Here is a 27,190-nt window from a genome sequence, read left to right on the forward strand (position 1 = left end):
TTACAGACAGATACACAAGGGTAGGACTGTGTTAGTGAGGAATACTTACAGACAGATACACAAGGGTAGGACTGTGTCAGTGAGGAACACTTACAGACAGATACACAAGGGTAGGACTGTGTCAGTGAGGAACACTTACAGACAGATAGGGGATATAATGCCCTCTGATGGCTTCCATTCTTCTCTTTTTAAAAAGATCTTAAGAGTTACTGTATTTTACATGTATGGATGCTTTTCATGTGTGTATAGATGTGTGAGATGTGAGAGCCTGATGCCTGTGGAAGCCAGCAGAGGGCATTATTTCCCCTAGTTATAAGTGTTCTTAACTGCTTCATTTCCCCAGGCTCCTAGAAGAATGATTTCAAACCACTTATGGATGACAATCTTTGGAGAATGTGAAGACCGTAGGCTTTTCTCACCAAGAAAAAGAAAAGAAAAGCTTATTCTCCCAGACACACAAGTACAGTGCTTAGGAAATTTATAATAAGCCTTTTGAAGCCAATTCACTGGCAATTCAATGAAGAGAATGACCAAACCTGGTGTTCCTACTAACCATCCATCCTAACCACTGAGCCACAGGGAGGACACGAATTTGCTTTCCCTTAACCACTACTCTTACGCAAACAGCAACTATCTATGCTCAAAGAATGATGAGGGCTCCAATCCACCCCAATTGCAAGTAATAATCTTTCAATTGAATTTAAAAATAAGGAAATCCTTCATTAACTGAAACATATGACTGCATTTTAAGATCTAATCTTTTTAGTCTTTTAAGTGACCATTTAGTATACATTCAATCACAATTAACAAAGTATAACTCCAAAAAGGCAACTTCCACTGTGGAAAACAGTGAATATGAAGTACAAAGCATTTTCATATTACTTTTAAGCCATGATTTTTAGTAGACAGGATAATGATAAATAATGAATTTAATCTTTATTTTTTATTTATTTATTTATTTTTTTATTTTTAATTTTTTAGTTTTTCGAGACAGGGTTTCTCTGTGTAGCTTTGTGCCTTTCCTGGAACTCACTTGGTAGCCCAGGCTGGCCTTGAACTCAGAGATCCACCTGGCTCTGCCTCCCCGAGTGCTGGGATTAAAGGCGTGCGCCACCACCGCCCGCCCAGCAATCTTTAGTCTTTTTTTTTTTTTTTGGTTTTTTTTGAGACAGGGTTTCTCTGTGTAGCTTTGCGCCTTTCCTGGAACTCGCTTTGGAGACCAGGCTGGCCTCGAACTCACAGAGATCCGCCTGGCTCTGCCTCCCGAGTGCTGGGATTAAAGGCGTGCGCCGCCACCACCGCCCGGCTACAATCTTTAGTCTTTTAAAACTGGATTCTTAACCACTATTTCACTACAAAGCCTGCCCCGAAAGCTGTGTTTCTGACAAGACTAGTTTCCTAACGTGGTTCCTTGGCCTCTAGCCTGAGGGTTGTATGAGTGTAAGGTGGAGCGGTCTACTTCACCCGCATAAAAAAGACACACAGAGTGTCAACGTCATCACATCTAAGTGAGGGCTACATAAAGGCTCACACAAGAAAGATAGGTAAGCAGGACTTCCCAAACAGATAAAAACAAACTAAATGGGCACAGCATGGTGGTGACTGCCTTTAATCTCAGCACTCAGGAGGCAGAGGCAGGATGATTTCTTGTGGGTTCAAGGCCAGCCTGGTCTACATAATAAGTTCCAGAACAGCCAGGGCTACATAGTGAGACCTTGTCTACAAAACAAAACAAAACGAAACAAAACAAACAAACAAAAACCAACCACCAACAACAAATAGAGATTCTAAGTGCAGGAGGCTCAGAGGTCCTTGCCCTCACATCTGTGAGAACCAAGGAATGTTAAACATGCAGGGTTGTCTCTTCAAAGGCAAAGATTACGCCTGTTTTCAGAGCAGAGGTGGTAAACTGCCTGGTGACCTTTGCACTGCAGGGCTCAGACCACCCCAGATCCTCTCGCAGGCTCTCATTATAAGACTGTTTTCCTAGATCAATCTATAGAACCTATCTTTATGGAAGATGTCACATGTACTTTACAAAGTTTCCACATGGGACTGAGTTAATTATCACCAGGAAATTTTTTCACCAAATTATGCTGTGTTTAAATATGCCTAAAAGAAACTACTCTACTTGGGGTCAGATTCCTGAAGTTTGAACCAACACTAGCTAGTAATTTGTGTTAAATAGAAGTTTAACTCATGTGGATCAACACTCTGTTGGCCATGGTCGTCACAGAGACCACCTGCAATTATGGTAATCATTTGTTACAAATCATGAAAGAGAGGGTAAATTAAAAAAAAATTTGCCTAGTGGTGATAAGTTCCAAGACAGCCAAGGCTACACAAAGAAACCTTGTCTTGAAAAACCAACCAACCAACTAAACCAACCAACCAAACTTGAGAAAATGGGGAGCTAGAGAGATGGCTCATCGATTAAGAGCAAGTACTGTTTTGTCGTCCCCCCCCCCCCCCAAAGGGTTTCTTTGGGTAGCTTTGGAGCCTGTCCTGAAACATGATATGTAGACCAGGTTGGCCACGAACTCACAGAGATCCGCCTGCCTCTGCCTCCCGAGTGCTGGGATTAAAGGCGTGCGCCACCAGCAGCTGTTGCAAGTGTTGTTCTTGAAGAGGACCCGGGCTCAGTTCTTAGCACTCACATATGAGTTCACAACCATGGGTTACTCCACTTCCTCCACAGGCACCAGACAAACACACGATGCAGATATGCACACAGCCAAAACACTAATATACATTAGAAACTAAAGCTGAGAAAATTCTAACCACATCCCATTAAACTGGCACACTGATCAAGGGTAGAAGTGCTCCCTCATGGAAACAAAGGTTTTACTTTTCCCTTACATTAATTCTATAATAAACTTTGCGACTTTTTTATTATTATGATGTGGGTCTGTGTGGATTAGTATGTGTGCACAATGATACATGTGTGGATGTCAGAGAATAACCTGTGGGAAACGTCAGTTTTCTCCTTCAACCATCTGGGTCCCAGTGATAGACTCAGGTTCTCAGGCTTGAACTGGGCCATCTGGGTGGCTCTGTTTGCTTGTACACTTCTAAATCTTTTACTGAATACCTGGATCAGAGGAAATGGAACAGTAATGCCTTCACATGAAGACATTTCACAGTTTTTTAATGTTTGTAATGCATATACAATAAGAAAATTTCCTTGCTTCAAATTTGCTTTTTTTTTTTTTTTCTTTTTCCGAGATAGGGTTTCTCTGTAGCTTTGGAGCCTATCCTGGAAGTCGATCTGTAGACCAGGCTGGCCTTAAACTCACAGAGTTCCACCTGCCTCTACCTCCTGAGTTCTGGGATTAAAAGCGTGTGCTGCCACTACCCGGCCCAAATTTGCTTTAAAAAAAAAAATCCAGGCAGCTGGGCATGGTGGCACACACCTTTAATCCTAGCAGAGGCAGAGGCAGGAAGATCTCTCAGTTTGAGGCCAGCATGGTCTACAGAGTGAGTTCCAGGACAGCCAGGGATACACAGAGAGACCCTGTCTGGAAAAACAAACAAATGGCTATGTCTTTGGGGGTTGTGTGTGTGCGCATGAGTGCTATGGTGCCATGTGGAGATCAGAGGACAATGTCAGAATCATTACTTCAAAATCTAAAACTGAAAAAAATTTTCTGGTTGAATTAATGAAGTAAGCAACCATATTTGCTTAACTGTTTTTCCCTTTTCTCCTTTTAGCTCTTCAGCTCCAAAGGAAACACAGAGCTTAACAAGAAGCTGAACTTCAGGCCCTGGTTTTAAGATCCGAAAACTTAGAAAACACTGAAGCAATTAACTACAGATTTTAGGATTGCAGCTTCTGAAGGAAAAGCACCAATAAAGACAGAAGAATCTCCTCTGTTCTTGCAATTTGAAAGAAGTCTTTCTTACCAGATAAAGCAGGAAGGTGTGCAATCCTGTTCCAAGTCCAACAGAGGACAAAATCCCCAAGCCTATCCAGTAGGCATACAAAAGAAACTGCTTCTCTATCCGCTGCACATACTGAAAAGAAAAGAGACAAGGTATAAACTCGAACACTCTGCCCAGGAACATGCCTTAGTAACTACCACCCACTGACCAGCCAGCTCAGCAGAGCTGAGGAGCTAAGAAACATTAAGACAAAAACATTCCTCCAAAAGGTCTCACAATGTTAGTGTACTATAGCAGAGGACGCAAATCAAACCACCTGCCCCCAAAGAACAAAAACCCAAAACAAAACAAAAACCCAACTCATTCAAGCAGAATAAGTTGGCACGAGAGAAAAACAAAAAAACAAACTACTATTATGGTAATCATTATTTTTTTTCTTTTTCATTTCTTGAGGCAGGATAGCATCCTGTAGTCCAGACTGCTGGTACTTTCTATGTACACCAGGTTAGCCTTGAACTTCAGTTGATCCTCCTTCTTCTACTTGCTAGATGGTGTGATTATACAAGTGTGCTACCATGCCCAGTCTAGTATAGTGATGCTAAGAATCAACATTTTAAAATCAGTTAAAAATCACAAACTTTAAGAAAACACAAGACAGTGTTAAAGGGACCGTTATACAATAGCTGTGAAGAGAAAACTTTAGGAACACACAAAACACAGTAGTAAAGGAAGGGGTTAATGAGCTAGATGTGGTAGCACACCCTTTTAATCCCATACTTGGGAGGCAGAGACAGGCGATCTTTTAAAGTCAAGAGGAATCCTAACTACTGAAATTCTGTTGAGTAACTACGGAACAGTGCTCTATATTTTTAGTGTATGGAATAAGACATTAGGAGAAACAGTTATCAGATAAATTGAAAACACAAAAGCACGCTTACAAGTGTAGAGGGTATAAACTCTGAGACTTACATGAGTCCCATTGAGAAATGTCACGTGAGCACAGAGTGCCGAGGAGCAGTTACTGCCTAACTCACCTGTTGGTGCGCTCCTTCCACATAATACGTAGCGATAAGCACAGCAAGCAGCAGGAGAGAAGACACCACAATGCTCTGACGATGCCACAATCTTAAAAATAAAAACAATCTCCCATTTACGTTGCAATTTTCAGAAACAGCCTTTGGGATGTAAAAAGGAGTCAGTCACAGGACATGGGCCCAGAACCTGAATTATCAAGTAGCCTGACCACAGCCATCTCTGGGTCCAAAGCCTGATCTTGTCCACACCCCACCTTTTAATTTGGAGAGGTATTACAGGGCAAGCCCAGAGCATGGGCTTCAAAGCCCCTTTCTGAGTAGGCCACTCACTGCTGCTCTGTTAGCAGGACACTTAACTTTTCTGATTTTGGTTTTTGCTTTTAAAATCATAGTAATTATATATTTGCTTTTTCTTCTTCATAGACCTCCTATAGGATCAAATGAGCTACAAAATGTTTTATAATTTTTTTGTTTGTTTTTTTGTTTTTTTTTTGAGACAGGGTTTCTCTGTGTAACAAACAGCCCTGGCTGTCCTGGAACTCGCTCTGTAGATAAAGCTGGCCTCAAACTCACAGAGATCCACCTGCCTCTGCCTCCCAAGTGCCTGGATTAAAGGCGAGCACCACCACTGCCCGACATGTTTTATAATTTTTAAGTACAACAAAATGTAAGATAACAGTATAGATAATTTAGAAGAACAAGAAAATAATAGGGTAAGAAAGTTCAACTTGCTTTGGATATCTCAAACAGCTAGAAACACAGACAGGACACATTTTACAGCAGCATTCTTTTTCACTGGCTATCAGTTAAGCACCACATGCATCTTGAACCTGCTGCATGTCCAACTTGGTGTATCTACTTGCACACAGGCCTGATTTATGTTCAATATAAAACCAGGAGAAAAAAACACTATCTTTTTAATGTTTTCCCTTGCAAGACCCAACATGAAAAAGTAGTCAACTGTAATAACCTGTCAAGTAAATGAGGTCATTTTTCTTCAAACCAAACATCCCCATCTACTGCTCTTCCTTTCGGGGCAGGGTGATGGTGGGAAGGCAATCTTTATGTAGACCAGCTGATCTTGAACTATATAACAAAGGATGACCTTGAAAACCTGGTTAGTGTGTGGTGTTGGCTTTGTGTGTGGGAGACAAGTACTCTGAATGAGCCACATCCCCCTTCCCCAAGTCTAACTCTTTTTAAACTATAGGAAGGAAAACAAATGTTCCTATGATAATGTTCTAAATTTAATTAATCCATTTTGGTGGAACAGATGGCAGGGAGTAGGAGATGGCTGAGGACTTCTAAAATTAGTAAATACGATTTATATGAAAAGTAATAGAAAACTCTTTACTTTGAGGTCCATTCCTTCAAAACTACAAGAGTTTCCAGAGAAAAATACTGCAAGGTAATGAGCGGCTGTCTCCACAGGACAATATTCTGTCTTTCTTCCCGATCCCTTCTCTTCTTTTCATATACTGAAGAGGGGTCTGAAAAACAACAGCATAGAAGTTAAAATAGAATTCCTAACATCTGTGCCACCTTTTTCTTTTCTTCCTCCCTCCCTCCCTCCCTCCCTCCCTCCCTCCCTCCCTCCCTCCCTCCCTCTCTCTCTTTCTTTTTGGGTTTTTGGAGACAGGGTTTCTCTGTGTAGTTTTGGTGCCTGTCCTGGATCTTGCTCTGTAGACCAGGATCTTGAACTCAGAGATGCACCTGGCTCTGTTCCCGAGTGCTGGGATTAAAGGCGTGCGCCACCACTGCCCAGCTATGCCACCTTTTTCAAAGAATTAAAATCAACACACCTACCTATGTTATATCTTAGACTGCACACACATAAAAAAAAAAATCTCAAAAGTAGAATGAGATTTAACACATCCAGACCCTGAAAATTTAAGGGGTACAAAGTACTAAACTGAGAGGAACAAAATTCTCACAAGTATCTGAACTCCCTAACAGAAAGCCAAGGACTGTGGTAGGTCCCCGTACTGAAGCCTCAATGGCTTCTTATGTGTCTGTACATCTACCTCTTTCCATCAGTGGCAACTCTGCAAAGTATTCTTTTTAGTTATCATGGAGAGGGACAGTACAATGTATACCTGCTTAGAAATGTAGTGGATGAAAAAAAGTTTCATCCATGTCCCAGGTAACCATTCACAGCAAGTCCTATAATCCTGAGAAATGGCAACCAGTCCAAATTCAGCCATCTTTACTGGCTCAGAAAGGAATGAATTGCCACGGTCACTACTCATTTTTGGTGCTGATGACCAATCCAGGACTCACACCTGCTGTGCGTGTCCTCTATCACTGAACCACACCAGCATCTCCAGGGCTGTTGTTTGCCCATCAGTGTTTATGAGGCAGCAACAACAAACCCCGCAAAACAACAACAACAAACAAAAACAAAAAACCATACAATCCTATTCTTAGCTGGCTGGGTGGGTGGGTGGTGGCACACGCCTTTAATCCTAACACTTGGGAAGCAGAGGCAGGTGAAGCTCTGTGAGTTCGAGGCTAGCCTATAAACAAAGTGAGTTCTAGGACAGCCATGGGTACACAGAGAAACCCTGAAGCCTTGCCTCAAGGGGGGAAAAAAAAAGATCCAGCAGTTGATTTTGGACTAAAACTACAAATTTGGAATGATACATGTATGTAGGATAGTCATTTCTGCTGCAATATGCTTGTTTGTTTTGAGACAGAATCTCACTACACATCCCTGGTTGTCCTAGAAGTCACTAAGTAGATCAGGCTGGCCTCAGACTCACAGATGCATGCCTATCTCTGCCTCCCGAGTACTGAGACTAAAGGTGTGTGGCGGCATCTCAAGATGTAAAGGCCAACGACTTGGACGGTGAAAGGATTGAGGGATACACATAAAGAGCCAGCCCCCGGCAGTTTGCTAGTACTGCTGCCTATATTCCTTACCTGGAAAACTCCCATTATGCTGCTCCTTACTCATTGCTACACGTCTCTGGTCACAGTTTTTTCCATTTTCTGCCATTTCATAGATCAGTAACTCTGGAGGAGCTAACACAGAAAATAAAGCCCAGCAACACATTAGATTCTTCTGCTTTGCAGCTGAGACTAAAACTGAATACAGGAGCAACATGGCATACATCCTACATGTGAACTATATGATGTGTTCACACTATTTTTTCTTTTTATAACCAAGAGTTTTATAAATAGCTTATATAATTCCATATAAAAGCTTGTGATTATAAACCTTTTCTAAATAGTTATTCTAGTGATTTGTTTTCTAGATTAAAATTTGGGAACATTTTATTCACAAGTACTAATACATCCCAATACTGATAAACTATAGATCTAATATCCATCTAATTCATAAACTAAAAAAGACACTATTTGAAATTTGCCATTTTTTGTTATCATTTTATCTTTTATAGTTATATTAACATTATTAGAAAATAAATTCATAAAACAAAACAAAACACAAAACATTTATGAGCCAGGCAGTGGTGGCACACAACTTAATCCCAGCACTGGGGAGGCAGAGGCAGGTGGAACTCTGTGAGTTCAAGGACAACCTGGTCTACAGAGTAAGTTCCAGGGCAGATAGGATGACACAGAGAAACTCTGTCTCAAAAAACCCAAAAGTAAATAAATAAATAGATTCATTGTATTATTAACACAAATATCACAGATCCAAGAACACAGGAGAGCTTTATGTAGAAAACACTGATTCAAATGGTAATGGGCACAGAAGATAAAATTTTCATGTTTAAAATATATTAGAAGTTCAAGGCCAGTCTGGGCTATGTGAATGCCTATCTCGGGGGGGGGGGGTATATTCAAATAATATAACTTATTCACCCACAAAAGAGATAAAGCAGATGTGAGTGTGACCTGTTTGCAACATCTACCATCCCACTGACTGCCAGGTGGAGTCAGCTGATTCAGTTGCCTAAACTGGTGTCCTTTCCCTCCCACTGTTCCGTGGAGGTCCCTTCCAAAGGTGCATGCTTCACAGGTTGAGGAGGACAGCCATTTGTCAGCCAAGGGTGTTGAAGCAGGTGTACCCCCCTGCTAGAACCTCCAAACAAGTTCTCCAAAATGAAGAGCCAGGCATGGTGCCTCATGCCTGCAATCTCAGAACTTGGGACACTGAGTCTGTCTACACACACACACACACACACACACACACACACACACACACACACACACACACACACACAGCAAAAAGAAAGGGACCACTGGCCAGGGATAGGATATTTACATAAAAGACCATGTATGTATATACATGTGTTCTTGTGTGGAACTAACCCTAAATGCTAAGACATCCAAAGGGTAGGAAGTAGGTGAAACTTGGAAGCCACCTAAACCAAAAAACCAACATCATGCTACCTTCACAGTGATACCACCGTGACTCACTCTACTAGTCCACAACAGGCCCCTGAGGTGAGGTTATAATGAGTAAGATAAGTCTTTAGGAGAGTCTGGCAGAAAACAAATGAACACATGAGATCAATTACAATTGAACAGAATGAAATTGGAGATTAGTGAGATTAGATGAAAAAAAGACAGTGTATAATTAAACAGGGTTTAGCGTTTAACAGAATGGGATTTAAACATAACCTTCACAAGCAACTACTCTAGGGATCTGAACAAATCTATAAATCTCTACAAACAAGTTCAACTTTATTGCTGTTTTGAGACCAAGGTGGCCTATAACTCACTAAGGAGCACAGGCTGGTCTTGAACTCCATAACATTACTTCAGCTTCCTAAGTGTTGAGAGTACCAGTTGCTCTATTTTGTAAAATAGGGACAACATGGGTTATCAAGAGGTATAAAATTAAAGGTAATATATACAACATACAAATGCATATAGCCTCAACTTTGTGGGGGTGGGGTGGGGTGTGCACATGAGAGAGTGTGTGAAGGTCAGAGGCAGATATCTAGTTATCTTCGTTTATGGCTTTCCACTTTTTTTTTTTTTTTTTTTTTTTTTTTTGAGACAGGGCCTCTCACTGAACCTGGAGTTCATTGATTCAGTTAGCCTGGCTAGCCAATGAGCTCCAGAGATCATTTTGTCTTGGCATTCACCAGCACTGGCGGTACAGATGCATGCTGCCATGCCTGGGTTTTATGTGGTTCTGGGGGTCTGAACTCCAGTTCTCAGGCTTGCATGGCAGACACTTTAACTGCTGTGGTCATCTCCCTTGCCACATCTTTCATATAAATTCAATATACATTTCCCAATACAATGAAGAGGAGCAGGAGTTTTATGGGAGCTTAAGAGGACAATGTATTTCAAATTTTATTTTATAAATTTAAGTCAAATTTCTGTGAAGATATTGTCAAAATACACCATAGCCATTACCATAAGAGAACGACAAACGTGTCTTGTGAAAACACATAAAATCAGAGTTTTAATGAAGTCTACTGAGGATGTCTGAAACAGCACTGTCTACAAGAATGAAGGATTTTCTACCTTCCAATTATTTAATTCATACGTAAGTTTGAAGAAGCTTGAAACTATGGGGGACTGGATTTGAACAAAACCCATAGCCAATCATCTATATATATATCACAACAAGTAAGATTTGATCAATTTTCAGTAAAAAAAAAAAAAACAAAAAACAGAGCATAAACTGGATATGGTAACACACACTTAACCATGCTCCCCATGTGCATGCAGACGCATGCACGCACGCACGCACGCACGCACGCACGCACGCACGCACGCACGCACGCACACACACCGAGAGGAGGGGCACAAAAAGGCTTACATTGTGAAGCAAACTTTCTGCCACCACCCAGGCCTGCAAAACTGTTCTGAACTCATTCCCCCTATTTACTCTTTGCCTCAGTATCATCTTGAGTAGACAAACAACTTGGGTCCATTTAAGGTCGAATTGAGCAACAATGATACTGTACAAATAAAGGTTTTGTTTTTGAAATATTTTAACAGGAGTTTTTATTTAAGCAAATAATTATACAATATTGTTCTTATACAATATGCTAAAAAACTTATTGACATTTCCTTCTCAATAATTCTCTTTATGAAAGTTAAAATCTGTAATTTTGTTAGAAATAACTGATGAAATAGTTATTTTTGTTTAGTCAGTCTACTTCACAAACAAAATAAATTCAGTTTTAAAAACAAGTTTTTAATGAACACCTGGTTTTTGACAAAGGAGCCAAAACTATATAATGGAAAAAAGAAAGTATCTTCAACACATGGTGCTGGCATAACTGGATCTCAATATGCAAAAGATTACAAATAGATCCATATCTGTCACCATGCACAAAACTCAAGTCCAAGTGGATCAAAGACCTGAACATAAATCCAGTTACACTAAACTTAACAGAAAAGAAAGTAGGAAGCACTCTTGAATCCATTGGCACCGGAGACCATTTCCTAAATAAAACACCAACAGCACAGACCCTGAGCACAACAATTAATAAATGGGACCTCTTGAAATTGAGAAGCTTTTGCAGGGCAAAAGACACAGTCAATAAGACAAAAAGACAGCCAACAGATTGGGAAAAGATCTTCACCAACCCCACATCTGACAGAGGATTGATCTCCGCAGTATATAAAGAACTCAAGAAACTAGACATCAAAATACTGAACAGTCCAATTAAAAAATGGGCTAAAGAGCTAAACAGAGAATTCACAAAACAAGAATCACAAATGGCTGAAAGACATTTAAAGAAATGCTCAATATCCTTAATCATCAGAGAATTGCAAATCAAAACGACTCTGAGATACCACCTTACACCTGTCAGAAAGGCTACGATCAAAAACACCAATGACAGTCAATGTTGGAGAGGATGTGGAGCAAAGGGAACACTCCTCCACTGTTGGTGGGAATGTAAACTTGTACAACCGCTGTGGAAATCAGTATGGCGGTTTCTCAGAAAATTAGGAATCGAACTACCTCAAGACCCAGCCATCCCACTCTTGGGCATATACCCAAGGAATGCTGATTCATACCATAAAGATACATGCTCAGCTATGTTCATAGCAGCACTATTTGTAATAGCCAGAACCTGGAAACAACCTAGATGCCCATCAACGGAAGAATGGATGAAAAAAATGTGGTACATATACACAATGGAGTACTACTCAGCAGAGAAAAACAATGAAAGCATGAAATTTGCAAGCAAATGGATGGAACTAGAAAAAATCATCCTGAGTGAGGTAACCCAAACAGACAGTCATGGTATGTACTCACTCATAAGTGGATTCTAGATATAAAATAAAGAACAATCAGACCACAACCCATAGAACCATGGAGGCTATATATATAGCATGGAGGTCCCTAGGACAACTGTGGCTTATAATAAATTTCAGTTTTACTCAATTATTGAAAAAAAAAATAGCCAAACGAATGGAAACACATGAACTATGAACCAAAGGCTGAGGGGCCCCCAGCTGGATCAGGCCCTCTGAATAGGTGAGACAGTTGATTGGCTTGATCTGTTTGGGAGGCAACTAGGCAGTGGGACCGAGTCCTGTGCTCATTGCATGAGTTGGCTGTTTGAAACCTGGAGCTTATGCAGGGACACTTGGCTCGGCCTGGGAGGAGGGGACTGGACCTCCCTGGACTGAGTCTACCAGGTTGATTGCCGTCCTCGGGGGAGGCTTTGCCCTGGAGGAGGTGGGAATGGGGGGTGGGCTGGGGGTAAAGGGAGGGGGCGGGAGGGGGGAGAACAGGGGAACCTGTGGCTGATATGTAGAACTAAATGGTATTGTAAAATAAAAGGGGAAAAAAAATAAAGTAGTAATGGAGAAATTCACCCCCCCCCAAAAAAAAAACAAATTTTAAAAAAATGTTTATTATTTCCAAAAGAAGAAATCCCAAACCTACAGAGAATGCACTAGGAAAGAAGGGTTCTGCAGAGTCTGGTTATAACAGCATCGGAAGCTCTTGGCGTTAAGGGTACGGCTCAGTGGCACAGTGCAAGGCCGTGGGGTTTGACAGCCAGTGCCACAAGCAAACAAACAAACCCTCTTCTGCATCTTGACCATTTAGGAGAGGCGAGGTGTGGGATTATTATACCCATAATCCCAACACTTGTGTGGCTGAAGCAGGAGGATGAAGATAGTCCCTACCACATACCCAGACCTTGTCTCAAGAGAAATTAATTCCTAATTTAAAACATATTTTCTTTGTCACACAAACTGCAGAACTAACTCTGCAAAGCTGCCATTTTCCTGGGGTTACTCTGCATTCTGAAAATGTGTCTGAACAACTGAACAGAGCTAGAAAAGTCAAATACAACAGTACACCCACTTCAAATTCACTTACTCAATAAATATCTATCAAGTGTTCACTGGCTGCCAGTTATTATCTGAGATGTCAAACATCAAACTTTTAACTGATAGTCCTCCATTCTCTCAGTTATCAACTTAGTTTCAATTTTTTTTGGCACTACTGGGGGTGATCTTGGGACAGCATGCACTCTTCCACTGCGCCACAGTCTCAGCCCTTCATTTTTTTTTTTAAACACAGAAACAAAGCGAGAATCCTCAGTCCTACTAAGACATACTCCCACCTACGTGAGCAGACTTCTGTCATCAGAGGCCGTGTGGGGAACACACATCCTGCACTAACCCTCTTCACCTTTCAGGGACTTAGCTCACTTAGCTCCTTCGGTTCTCTCTGTGTCAATCTTGGCTTCTTTATTCTCTCTGGCAAATAAACATCATCTAGTACTTCCCATTTCTGTCCTTCACTGATACAGTTCTCCAGAGAGCTGCATACAGACAGTCTACACTTCCTCATCAGCAATGCAGTGAGCCTTCTGACTCCACTGATCGGGGAATCAGGAAATAGCTTTCCAGGAGAACACCAATGACCTCCACGCTGGCAAATGCAAAAACTCACACCTTACCTCCCTGGGTGAGGCAATCGCTCTCTCTTCCGTTGACAGCTCCTTCTGCTTCTACTTCTTGGAGTTATTCAAAGCCTGGTCCTGCGTTCTTTTGGTGTTCTCTTCACGCTCTCCCTAATGATGTCATCTAGTCACTCAGCCTTAAATACCCTCTACATAGTGACAATTCTCCTCTCACAAGCAGAATGTTCCACATGACAGTGCCTTATGAATATTCTGTAAGAATAATCAGATCACAGAAGGATCTTGCCAAGTATTCAAGCCCAACCCACTCCTATAATGCACACACAGGCAAGCAGAAGTAAATCGACTCAGATAATGTCACAGAACAAGTCACAACAAACATAAAAAGCAGTACCCCAAACACAACTGGTCTTACATAATAGTATGGGTGTGCTGACCTGTTGGCAAGACACTTTTCTTTCCCCAAACTAAATATAGATTATTTCTTGAAGGATTTTGAAAGAAACAGTCTCAATCTACATCTTTTTCTTTGTACTATTAGAAAATTGGGCCAAAGCCAGGCATGGTGGCACACGCCTTCAATCGATCTCTGTGAGTTCAAGGGTAGCCTGATCTACAGAGCAAGTTCCAGACTGCCAAGGCTACACAGAGAAGCCCTGTCTTCTCTCTCTCTCTCTCTCTCTCTCTCACAGACACACACACACACACACACACACACACACACACACACACACACACACACAATTGGTATTGTGAGTTGTAAAGATGGCTGGAATAATTCTAATCCCTTAGAGCCCATTAGGCTGCATGTTTACTCAAACTTCTAAACTACAAAACTGAGGCTTAGCTTAGATGCCCTGAGAGGACATAAATCTCTCTCTCTCTTTTTTAAATTTTATTTTATTTTACAATACAATTCAGTTCTACATATCAGCCAAGGATAAAATTGTTCTCCCCCCTCCCCTCTAGCCTAACCCCCATTCCCACCTCATCCAGGGCAAAGCCTCCCCCAAGGACTGAGATCAACCTGGTAGACTCAGTCCAGGCAGGTCCAGTCCCCTCCTCCCAGGCCAAGCCTCTTATCTGAGAAATATCTGTCTTTGCTGCCTGTGTTTTCTACCTGCAGATGGTTACCCAATCCAGCATCAACACACCCTATTAATCTCATTATTATCATCTTACTTTTTGGAGTCACAGGGAAACAACTTGTTTCTGGAAGGACCATTTGGATTATATATTCCATGTCTACTTCCCAAGATAGAACTTATTTATACCCCATCCCAATTCTGCTTTCCTTCTCAGCTCAAGACTGTTTAAAATTTTTATAGTTATAAAAGAAAAAGAAAAAAAGAATCTTACCATCTCCAGTTTGGTCTCTCTCATCTAAATTTTTCTTTCATTAAAAGATTGTGTGTGTATGGATGTTTCCCAGCATGGATGTCTGTGCTTCACATGTGTGGAGTGCCTATGGAGGCCAGAAGAGGGTTCCATCCCTGGTACTGGAGTTACAGACGGTTGTGAGCCACTGTGTGGGTGCTGGGAATTGAGCTTGGGTCCTCTGCAGGAGCAGTGGGTGCTCTCAACTGCTGACTCATCTCTAGCTCTTGGTTTCTTTCTTTCAATGTTTCTTTGGGTAATTTAAGCTTTTGCGTTTGAGCAATTTATATAACACCCCCCCCATCTTAATTTTCATTTCATCCTTAAATATTTTTCTTTGGCCTTGGGGACTGTCAGTAGTTATGCTTTCTATTTCAAGAGGAAGCATATAGATGTAGGCATCCTGACTCATACCTGCAATCCCAGCATTCGAAAAGCTGAGGCAGTGGTACTGCCATGAGATACACAATGAATTCTAGGCCAGTATGTGCCACAGTGTAAGACTCGGTCTCAACAAAACAAGACAAAACACATGATGACACAAACTTGTAATCCCAGCACACAGGAGGCAAAGCCTGGGGGATCCTCATAAGTATCAGGTTAGCAGGGCCAGAGCGAGCGCCAGAACCTGTCACACACACAAAACCAAAACCGAAAAAACAAACAAATAAAATCAAATCATACAGGGAGATTACATAGTGACTGGCAGGGAGAGGCACTATTTCTCCACGCCCTTTTCTTTTCCAAGTTTTTTGTTTTGTTTTCTTTTAATTTCATGTTGCCAGGCGGTGGTGGCACACACCTTTAATCCTAGCACTTGGGAGGCAGACGCAGGCAGATGAGTTCAAAGTCGGCCTGGTCTTCAGAGAATTCCAGGACAGCCAGGACTACACAGAGAAACTGCTGCGGACCGCAGGAATATATCATAAGAACTCAGCTGGTTATAGCAAAGTCACTACCTGGAGGGATCAAAGAATTCCTTCAGAGGAAGCCAAATTCCAAGGAGCTTTTGGTGTTTACTTGGCTTGTTATATATCAGCTGTATTATGTTATGAAAATCATGTGTGCCTTCATAGTTTTCCCAATTGACTTTTCCCTAAGAAGGGCTAACAGTGTGGACTGATCACTCTCTGGACATACACATTCCAGGTATTTGGAAAACAGCCTCAGGAAAGGCTTCCTCTGGAATCAGATATCTCCCTTGGCCACTTTCAAGGACTAGCAGTAATAACAGTTCACATGCAAGTCTCCTGGTTTAAGATAAATTCCACAAGGAGACACCACCTAGGTCAGGTGGACGTTAATAGCTTTACACAATTTAGCTCGGACCCTCCTTTCTTACATCCTTAACTCACTTTATAGACCTTTAACTTCTTATCTAACCACTTCTAGGAATATTTAGATAACCTTCTGTGCTGCCAGCTACACTCAGCCAGAACCCCAGTTCAAGCCTCCCTGTAATTATCATCATTGGCAGCATCTGGCCAGGTCCATCCCCAGATGGAGGAAAGTACCTTATCAGAGATACCTCTGTACTCTCTAAGAACAGACTTAAGCATCCAGGCTACCTGTTTGAGAAGGCCTGGCAGATGTGCCAATTAAGCCTTACTTCCTCCTTTCCCAAACCTTACCTCTAGTTCCAGATCTCCCTTTAACTATCACCAGAGGCATCTTAGCTGTACACAGGTTGCCTAACGACTGAGCACACTTTCCCCAACCCTGCAGAAAAATGGCAGATAGCTTGGACAGATAGGAGCCACAGGAAAAAAGACAGTTTTATTTTCTCTCATTGACCTAGCAACTTATAGATTCTTAACATTTTCTACTAATCACATTTAAGACTATAGTTGAGCACATAAGATCCCTCTTCTTAGATATTACCCGCATTTAGCCTTTAGTTAATTCATTTCCCCATTAGTCACTTCCCTTTGGGGTTGCAAATGATAATTAACAGTTATTGCCTCTCAATGTGATTCTTATCACCCCTCCGTTTGACCCTGGAAGCCTGGCTTTATATACCAGGACTTCCAGGGCACAGGAGGGAGAAGAGAAAAGAGAATGGAAGAACTAGACAGGTAAGAACTTGAGAGGAACAAACTGAGATGGGGGAAGAACGAGATTGAAGGGCTAGAAGAGAGTACTAGAGGAATGAGATGGAAGATGAGGAAGAGCCAGATGGGGAAGTACTAGCTGGGTAAGAACAAGCTGAAAAGGACCTAGATAAGGCAGAGTTAAGATGAGAGAATTAAGATAGAACTTAGAAGGAGCAATAGGTAAGTATAGAGAGAAATCAGGCAAGAAAGGAGCTAGGCATGAGAACAGAACTGAAGCTGTGTATAAAGGATGTTATGCCAGAGGAATTAAAGCAAGTGGACTATAGAGCTCGGTGTGCTGAGACTCTATTTCCTGAAAATAGTCCTCGCTGTTAGTAGTTCTCTCTCCTGAGCCCCTGGGATGTATAATATTAAGGCTAGTCATCTAATATTATACAAGAAAAAAACCCTGTCTTGAAGCCCTCACACCCACCCCCCAAAAAAATTATTTGAGGGTAAAAGTCTAAAATGGAGGGCAGGAGAGATGGCCCAGTAGTTAAGAGCAATGGCTGCTCTTCCAAAGGATTTAGGGTTCAGTTCCCAGCACCTAGACAACAGTTCACAACTGCCTATAACTTCAGTTCTAGGGGTCCAATGCCCTGTTCTGGGCTCCACAGACACTAAGCACACATGGTTCACAAACACACATGCAGGCAAACACCCATACAGATAAAAATCAACAAATCGAAGCCAAGTGGCAGCGGCGCACCTCTTTAATCCCAGCACTCAGGAGGCAGAGGCAGGCAGATCTCCAAATTTGAGGCCAGCCAGGTCTACAGAGTGAGTTCTAGGACAATCAGGGCTACACAGAGAAACTTCGTCTCGAAAAACAAAAACAACAAAACAAAAAAATCTAAAAGAAGCCTACTTAGGTAGCATAAGATGAAATAATAAGTCCCTTTTCACGTTCAATGTAGCAGGATCAATTTTGGCCACGTACCATGAAATACTGTCAAGTTCAAGAACATGGTAGTAAATCCAAAATACCCTTGTTCTGTTTAAAAGACTAAAATGTCCTCAAACAAGAATCTAGCATAAATTCTTGACCTTCAGTGGAGTCCACTTTGCAGTGAGGGTCTACAGCGTAAGTCAGTTTTGCTCATAAGAGTAGGCTGCAAAAGTAAACCTTATATCCCTTACAATAATGCAATTTGTGGCCTAGGTCAGAAGACAGAAGTAGAACGGAAGCATAACCCAGAACACCCAACAACATTTCAGACACGAGAAATACCTTAAACAGCCGTGTTGGAACTTAGAGGTTGGTATTAAAATATGTGCTGTTTTTGTGTGTGTCTGACAGAAGTACTTGGAAAGCATTGCTAAGTCAGCTCACAAAGGTTCTTTGTAGGCTGTACGTTCAGTGCTAAGACTATAATACTCCATTCACTTTAAACATTAGCCCCATTTAGAATACAAAACAATACAGAACAAAATTATATAGTCCTCCAAGAGGGGAGGGGGAGACCCACCAAGTTAGTAACAAACCTACAAGCAGTATTCAGATACAGCATGGCCTCAAATAACAGTAAGGATTACGCTGACATTTTGACATGATACTTCTCTTCCCCAAAACTAAAGCAAAATGGCTTCGTGGGTAAAGTCACCTGCCACCAAGGCTAACAATCTGAGTCCAATCCCAGGTCCCACATGTAAAAGGAAAGAACTGACTCTTGCAAGTTGTCTCCTGACTACCACATGCTTTGGCATGCATGTACAGACCCACATACAAATAAACAAATAATAATTTTTAAAACAATTGTGTGGTGACGCAGTAATAGAAATTCCCTTGGGTAAAGGTTGCTGGAAAAATTAACAAGAGAAAGAAAAGAAAGTAAGAACACTAAACCCACTGATTCTCATTTTCTTGGCAACATTATTCCACAATGAAATTAACATCCTCCCGAGTCATGTTTCTTAATGAAACATGCAAGCCATACAAAGATGTCAACTTAGGCATCAGCTTTCAGTAACCTTCCTTGCCTTCAGGAGTATCTACCCTGGTGGAATGCTTAAGTGTATCTAGTTCTAGGCCATGCCACAACAGCTGCAGATTCCCTAAAGCTGTAAAGATTAAGGACCTGAAAAACTGAGTGTCAGAAATTAAATAAACAATCTAAGTGAGTAATGTACCCTGACTCAATGCACACTATCAAAGAGATTATCAGACCACCAGACTGAGTAGATAACACAAACTGTCAAATGATGATGCCAGTTAAAGAATGTGTTTTCTGAAAATACATGATTTGAAGGGGAATGCATGCAAAATCCCTCGAATGCCTTTGAACTTAATTTCTTAAGTCTTGGGGAACTGCTTACCATGTAGACCAGACTGGCCTCAAACTGGTAACAATCATCCTGCCTCGGCCTCCCTCCTGAGTGCTGGAGTTCTATGTATGCACGCATTTTGGTATCTGAGAGGGGTCCTGATACCAATCTATATGGATGCAAAGGATGACTGTACCATAATGTTTAAGAAGATCTTAAAAATCTACCAGGTCATGGAACGTTGAATATCCTCTCTCCATCAGTGCCTTTTGTAACTTACACACCTAAATACCTAGAGGTTTCCGCAGAACTTTGAGTGAAGTAGTTCATGAAATGAAAACGACAAAGCTGACCACTTCTTAAAGACATTCTGAATACATAAACGCTTCCACGTATTAAAAACTCTTGCTCCCATCTGCCCCTTACATGACTAGCACTCTCCTTGTAAGACATAACCACTGCGTCAGCCCTTTAAAACACTCTCTTCTGTTCAGACTTATGTTTATGTTTATGTGAGTGCTTGCACATATGAAAGGCCAGGTGTCAGATCCTCTGGAGCTGGAGTTACAGACAGGTGTGAGCCCACATGTGGGGTGGGAACCGAACCTGGGTCCTCTGGGAGCAGCCAGTGCTCTTACCTGCTGAGCCATCTTTCCTGCCCTATCACCATATTAGTTTTGCACAGTGGACCATTCGTTTTCCAAATGCTTTATTTAGTTAGCGTGTGTGTGTGTGTGTGTGTGTGTGTGTGTGTGTGTGTGTGTGTGTGTACATATGTGCCAACACGTGTTGGAAGTAGAGAACAGACTCCTGCAAGTTGTCCTGGGATCTCTACACGTGGGTTTTGAGAATCGAACTCCGGTGTCAGATGGCAACAAAAGCCTTCCTCTGTTGAGCTATCTCAATGACTCCCCCAACACTCTCTTTTCTCTCTCTTAACAAGAGTGTGCTGGGGGCAGGGGTGTTGTCACAGTGTGTAGGGGAAGGCAGAGGACAACCTGCAGGAGTTATTTCTCCCCTGCCTAATGTGGGTTCTGGTTGCCAGGCTTGCCAGCAAATGCCTTCACCTGCTGAGCCATCTTGCTGGCCCCCAAACACTCTATCTCCTTGTCATAGCTTTTTCTTTATTTGACGTTGTGCCTCTCCCTTCCCTCTGTCCCCAAGTAAGTCATCTATCTGGTCTTGTGATTTAAAATACTGTCCTGAATTCGTACTTTTGGTTCTGACCTCTAGATTTATGTAATAGGACTACTAGGATGTTTCTTCATCTCAAACTTAACACCCTTTCCTACCTGTACTTAGCTACCTTGTTTTAAAATTTTATTATAATATTTATTAACTTGTGAGGGAGAGGAGGCTGCTACACAGGCCACAGTGGGCACGTGGAAGTCAGGAAGACTTGGCAGGAGTTGATGCTCTCCGTCCACCATGTGGGTCCCGGGGTCAAACTGAGATCGTTATGCATGGCAGCAGGCACCTTCACCCTCCGAGCTCTCTCTCTCCTGCTCCTATCTACACTCTTTTTTTTTTTTAAAGCAATTTATTTATTTTATATACATAGATGTTTTGCCAGCAAGTATACCTGTATGGGGGACTCGGATCGGATCCTCTGGAAGAAGAGTTACAGACAGCTGTGGGCTGCCATGTGGGTGCTGGGAATTGAACCTGAGTCCTCTGGTAGAGCAGCCAGGGTTCTTAACTGCTGAGCCATCTCTCCAGCCCCCCATCTACATTATTATTATTAATTAATTAATTAATTAATTAATTAATTTATTTATTTATTTATTTATTTATTTATTTATTTATTTTTGGAGGCAGGGTTTCTCTGCATAGCCCTGGCTGTCCTGGAACTCTCAGAGATCCGCCTTCCTCTGCCTTTGGGATTAAAACCATACATCAATACACCCTGCTTCTACCTAGTCTTATAAAAAACAGTCTCACCCAAACCTTCCTTCTCCTATTACCTGGAACAACCACCCACCCAGTTACTAAACTCAGATGCTAGTCATTCTTGACATTTGTTGTTGCTGTTAAATCATTCATCTTATCTAAGATCAAGTCCTATTTCGATGGATCTACAAACTGCTCTAGATTTTTTCTAAACATTTATTTCTGGCTGGTGGGGTGGGTTTGGTGGGCTGTTCCTCTCATAGAGTACACATGAGGGTCGGAGGACCATCTGCCAGAGTCAGTTCTTTCCTTCTACCATGTGGGCTCTGGGGATTGAGCTCAGGCCATCAGGTATGGCCACAAGCACCTTTACATGCCGAGCCATCTTCTCTCCATCTTGGTCACCCTTCTTGTTTCAGCCATCTTCATCTCTATACTTGCAGTGAACTGTACTATACTGCAGTGGACTCTTAATTTCTCTCTTCATTAATTTTTTTTTCTCCCAAACTGAGGTTTCTGTTTTGCTCAGACTGCTCTTACACTCCAGAGTTCAGGAGGTCCTCTGCCCTTAGCTTCCAGAGTGGAAGAACCATAGCTGTGCACCACTATGCTGGGCTTTTAAGTCTTCCATCTGTGCTCCAGTCCTAAACAAACATAGATGGGCATTGCTAGCTCTTTCTCAGACTCTTGTTTCCTGATACTTTAAATTCCCTACTGTTTTCCCCAGAACCTGGTATAAGACCTAAGAAAGAAGGTATCTGTCCACTGTGGAGGTCTGAATGAGAATGGCCCTTGTAGATACTTATTTGAATACTTGATCCCCAGTTGGTGGAACTGTTTGGAAAGGATTAGGTGTGTCACTGGGGGTGGGGTTTAAGGTTTCAAAAACCCAGTTAGCCCCCATCTCTGCCTTATGCTTGAGGATAAAAACATAAGCTTTCAGCTGGAGTTACAATGACAGTACATGCCTGCCTGCCTGCCGCCATGCTCTGTGCCATGATGGTTTGTATTCATCCTGAGCCGTAAGCACCAGTGAACCTTGCCTTGGTCACAGCGTCTTATGACAGCAATAAAATAGTAACTAAGACATTTATCAACTGGATCAATGAACAAATAGATAAGGCAACTAATCTCACTGAAAATGATCTTTCCATGCAAAGAAAATGATAGAAAAGATTGTTAAATGACCCGGGTAGTGGTGGCGCATGCCTTTAATCCCAGCACTCAGGAGGCAGAGGCAGGCAGATCTCTGTGAGTTCAAGGCCAGCCTGGGCTACCAAGTGAGTCCCAGGAAAGGCACAAAGCTACACAGAGAAACCCTGTCTAGAAAAAAAAAAATTGTTAAATGTCAAGATAGTTGGCTTTAGTTTCTAAATTCTGTATTATGACTTACAAATATAAACTTTTAGTAGGAATTGGGGGTGTAGCTAAGTGGTACACCACTTGCCTAAAATGTATGAGTGGGTAAGTGTGTTAAACTCAATCCTGAGTTCAATTCCCAGAACACATGTGGGGAGAGGACCAACCCCCTCAAGTTGTCCTGACTTCTGCAGACACAAATATAAAATTACTAACTAACTACATAAATAAATGTTAAAAAGTAAATTTTTAAAAAGGAAAAAAAATAGTTGAGCCTAGCGGCACACACCTTTAACCCCAGCACTCAGGAGACAGATGCAGTGGAATCTCTGAGGCCAGCCTGGTCTACAGAGCAAGTTCCAGGATAGCCAGGGCTACACAGAGAAAACCTGTCTCAAAAAACAAAACAAAACAAAACCAACCAACCAAAACAAAATAAAACCACTACAAAAAAAACAAACAAAAACCTGTCAACAATACAAAAAGGACAAAAGAATGGCTACAAAAATGGTTCTTTCATTAAGAATCATGTATGTGTTGTAAAATATTCACAAAAAAGAACAAGATATTTACTTATTGAAACGCATTAGTAATGATTAAATACCAAGTAAGCACTAACATGATGATACGCTTTCCAAAGAGGGCTGGGAAAGGGTTCTCAGCAAGAGCTCAGTGTGCCACCAGATGATGGTAACAGTATGCTGGGCACTGTCTAATGCTTTCATTGAATCTATTCATTGACCCTTAACAGAAAGGGCACTGACTTCACAGCCTACGAGGAAACTAAGACAATAAGAGGCTAAGTAACCAGCTCAGGCGTCAGGGCATAGAGCTGGAATTTGAACCAAGGCTTCAAATCCCAGGCCACTGTGTAGCCCTAACTGTCCAGAAACTCACTCTGCAGACCAGGCTGGCCTTGATCTCAAAAGATCCACCCATGTCTGCCTCCCAAGGGTGGGATTCAAGGTGGGCACACCATGCTCAGTCAGCTCCCAGTCTTTACACTATTGGTGTGGTCCTTCCAGTTACACCAGGAAGACTGCAGTAAAACTGAAAGACCCACAATCTACACAACAGTCAGGGGACATTAACAACTCCAGTAAGTACAGGTAGATAAACTGGAATAAAAACACTCAAGGGATTGTCATTGCTTAATTTAAATATGCCTAAACTGCAAATGTCACCTTTTAGTATGCACAGAAAAGTATCTCCTGTTCAAATATTCAAGGTGCATATTTTTTTTAATGATTTGTTTTTATTTTATGAGCACTGGTGTTTTGCCTGCATGTATGTCTGTGTTAGTGTGTTGGATCCCTTGGTACTGGAGTTACAGACAGTTGTGAGCTGCCATGTGAATGCTGGGAATTGAACTCGGGTCCTCTGGAAGAACAGCCAGTGCTCTTAACCGTGGAGCCATCACTACAGCCCTTCAAGAAGCATACTTTAATATGAGCTTTATGTAAGGTTTTATATATTACATAAGTTCAGTTAAGCAAATTCTATCCGAAGTTACCCTCCTAAACAAAACTGAGTTTCTAGAGACAACACACTGCTGTGGGACGGTCTGTATGTCAAATTGCTCTGATTGGTCAATAAATAAAACACTGGTTGGCCAGTGGCCAGGCAGGAAGTAGGTGGGACAAGGAGAGAGGAGAATTCGGGGAAGCGGAAGGCTGAGGCAGAGAGACACTGCCAGCCGCAGCCATGACCAGCAGCGTGTGAAGATGCCGGTAAGCCACCAGCCATGTGGCAAGGTATAGATGTATGGAAATGGATTAATTTAAGCTATAAGAACAGTTAGCAAGAAGCCTGCCACGGCCATACAGTTTGTAAGCAATATAAGTCTCTGTGTTTACTTGGTTGGGTCTGAGCGGCTGTGGGACTGGCGGGTGACAAAGATTTGTCCTGACTGTGGGCAAGGCAGGAAAACTCTAGCTACAAATGGCGCCCAACGTGGGGCAAGAGTTTCCACCTAAAACCTGAGAAAAGATTCTAAAACGGAGCTAAAAACAGCTTCCTAATTGTCTCTCTCAAATGAGCAGCAGCTGCCGGTTTGAGTTACTGGCGGGTTCCTGGCGTGTGCACCCGACCTGCAGTATGGCGGGAATGAGGCCTCTGCAAGTGGCACATTAAGCTGCATGGTGGATTTAGCTTTTGCTAGTACAAAACAAAAAGAGGTTTCTGGGCTACACGCTGCTTTGATAAGAAGCATAGACCCACTATTTCCGAGAGTTGATGGCTCCCAGAGCTGGCGGAAAACGTACCACCGCCATGTTGGGAAGCTGAAGTGGGCGGAGCTAGCAGCCACAGCACCATTTCAGGCTTAAAAGGCTGCAGTTTAAAGCAATAGGCTCAAGGTAATATAAAACATAAGCCACATAAAGATGGCTACCACACAGAGAATCTGGATTATGTTCTCTTTGATATTCGTAACTGAAGAGAAACATTTGATTGCAAAAGCTGTTGAGTTATGCCAAAATGTGTGTTTTAAAGGTACCTTAACTTCAAAATTTGGATGTAAGGATATGTTGCTTTGGAAAGGAGGCTCTGCTTTTGTTTCTACAGAAAGCCAGAGGCTATGGATTTGTTCCAGATTAAGATACATCAGGTTTGACCAGCCAAGACCACCTGAAAGGTCTCCAATGACACCATGGCCCAGATGATCCAATATCCAGAATCGTTTCAAGGCAACTGGCTCAGACGATACGGTCTCATGGACTACTCCATGATCCTAAGATTTTCTTTGTGTCCCCATAAGATACAGCGCCCCCCTCCAGCAGGAAGTAGTTAAGAGAAGCTACGGCCAAATTCCCAAATATACCAAGCTGACTTTGGAGATGTGTAAAAGTTAAAACCTTCCTTTTAAAAAAAAGAAAGGGGAAGTGCTGTGGGACGGTCTGTATGTCAAATTGCTCTGATTGGTCAATAAATAAAACACTGGTTGGCCAGTGGCCAGGCAGGAAGTAGGTGGGACAAGGAGAGAGGAGAATTCGGGGAAGCGGAAGGCTGAGGCAGAGAGACACTGCCAGCCGCAGCCATGACCAGCAGCATGTGAAGATGCCGGTAAGCCACCAGCCATGTGGCAAGGTATAGATGTATGGAAATGGATTAATTTAAGCTATAAGAACAGTTAGCAAGAAGCCTGCCACGGCCATACAGTTTGTAAGCAATATAAGTCTCTGTGTTTACTTGGTTGGGTCTGAGCGGCTGTGGGACTGGCGGGTGACAAAGATTTGTCCTGACTGTGGGCAAGGCAGGAAAACTCTAGCTACAACACACTCTTTAAAAATTTATCCTAGCAGGGAGTGGTAATGCACACCTTTCACCTCAGCACTCCAGGAGCAGGCAGATCTCTGTACGTTTCAGGCCAGACTGGTCTATATAATGAGTTCCAGGCCAGCTAGGAGAGAGCTGTCTATAAAACAACAACAAAAACAAACAACCAAAAAAACCTTCACACAAAAAATGTACTCTAGTTGTTGGGGTTTAGCCAGCAGCTGAGCCCATGCTGGTAGGCAGAAGGCTCTGGGCTCAATCCTAGCACCCCACCTCCCCACCCCCACGAAGTTTCCTCTGAACAAATACTTGCACATCTTTGTGAAAGCAGATTATCAACAATCAGAATCACAGTTATGATTGTCTTAGTGCATCTGGTTCCCCAGGTTTGCTAATCTCGAGTTCGTTTCCAAATGCAAAGGAGATTCATGAAGCTGCACTACCAGGGCTGCCTTCCCCAGCAGGAGAAACTAAATGCGCCTCTGGAGTCGTGGAAGCAAAGGTTCAAACAAAGCATTTATTCTTCTACAATGGCTGTTTACCTCGAAGGACAGTTAGAGAAATGACCTTGTAGATCAGAATTAAGAAAACAGAGTATCAGTATTATGGCAGCTCAGAAAGTTCTTTATATTAGGAGGAAAGAAAAGAAACAGCTTTCCCCTATGCATTGGCAACATCAGTAAGAGTCATGTTACAGGGATCCTGTCATTTCGACTTAAATGATGACATTTCACAAAACCTGATACAACTGATTGTGAACTGAGAATATTCTAGAAAATATAGGTAATTTTCTTTCCTTAATACATCCTACTGAACAATTTTTAAGAATTTCATTTGTGACAGAATCTTACTATATAGTCCATCCCAGACTGGCTTTGAACTCAGTACCCTTCCACCTCAGTATCCCAAGCATTGTGGTCAAGGGGTCCCTTCCCAGGCTTTCCCTGAAACTCACAGATCAGTTTGTTTCCCTACAATTTGCAAGATTAAGGAAGCAAAAGCAGGGAGGGTATCACAGACATACAACACAAGTCCCTCTTCCACACATAAGAAAACAGTGTGATGCAAACCAGGCTATTAACAAAGCTCACCAGAATGCCTGAGGACAACTTGGGAAGAAGAAAGAACACTTTGGATCTCTCTAGTTCAGGCACTGGCATTACCTACTTTTGAAGTCCCCGGGCCAGCC

General features: G+C 42.1%; 1 protein-coding gene across 2 annotated transcripts in view; it reads right to left on the reverse strand.

Moving 5' to 3' along the window:
- Vmp1 (vacuole membrane protein 1) overlaps positions 1-27,190 on the reverse strand; it is a 105,713-nt gene that overhangs the window by 75,390 nt on the left and 3,133 nt on the right. The window contains exons 1-5 of one of the 2 annotated variants that reach the window (XM_016001747.3): positions 13,778-14,114; positions 7,839-7,940; positions 6,271-6,406; positions 4,917-5,007; positions 3,904-4,014 (exon numbers count right to left, since the gene is read on the reverse strand). In XM_016001747.3, the coding sequence (XP_015857233.1) occupies positions 3,904-4,014; positions 4,917-5,007; positions 6,271-6,406; positions 7,839-7,914 (414 nt within the window). In that variant the 5' untranslated portion in view covers positions 7,915-7,940; positions 13,778-14,114. Of the gene's footprint in view, positions 1-3,903; positions 4,015-4,916; positions 5,008-6,270; positions 6,407-7,838; positions 7,941-13,777; positions 14,115-27,190 lie in introns of those variants that run through there. The other variant, XM_006983196.4, reaches the window with a different exon arrangement.

The sequence above is a fragment of the Peromyscus maniculatus genome, chromosome 8 (genome assembly GCF_049852395.1).
Source record: "Peromyscus maniculatus bairdii isolate BWxNUB_F1_BW_parent chromosome 8, HU_Pman_BW_mat_3.1, whole genome shotgun sequence".
NCBI lineage: Eukaryota > Metazoa > Chordata > Mammalia > Rodentia > Cricetidae > Peromyscus > Peromyscus maniculatus.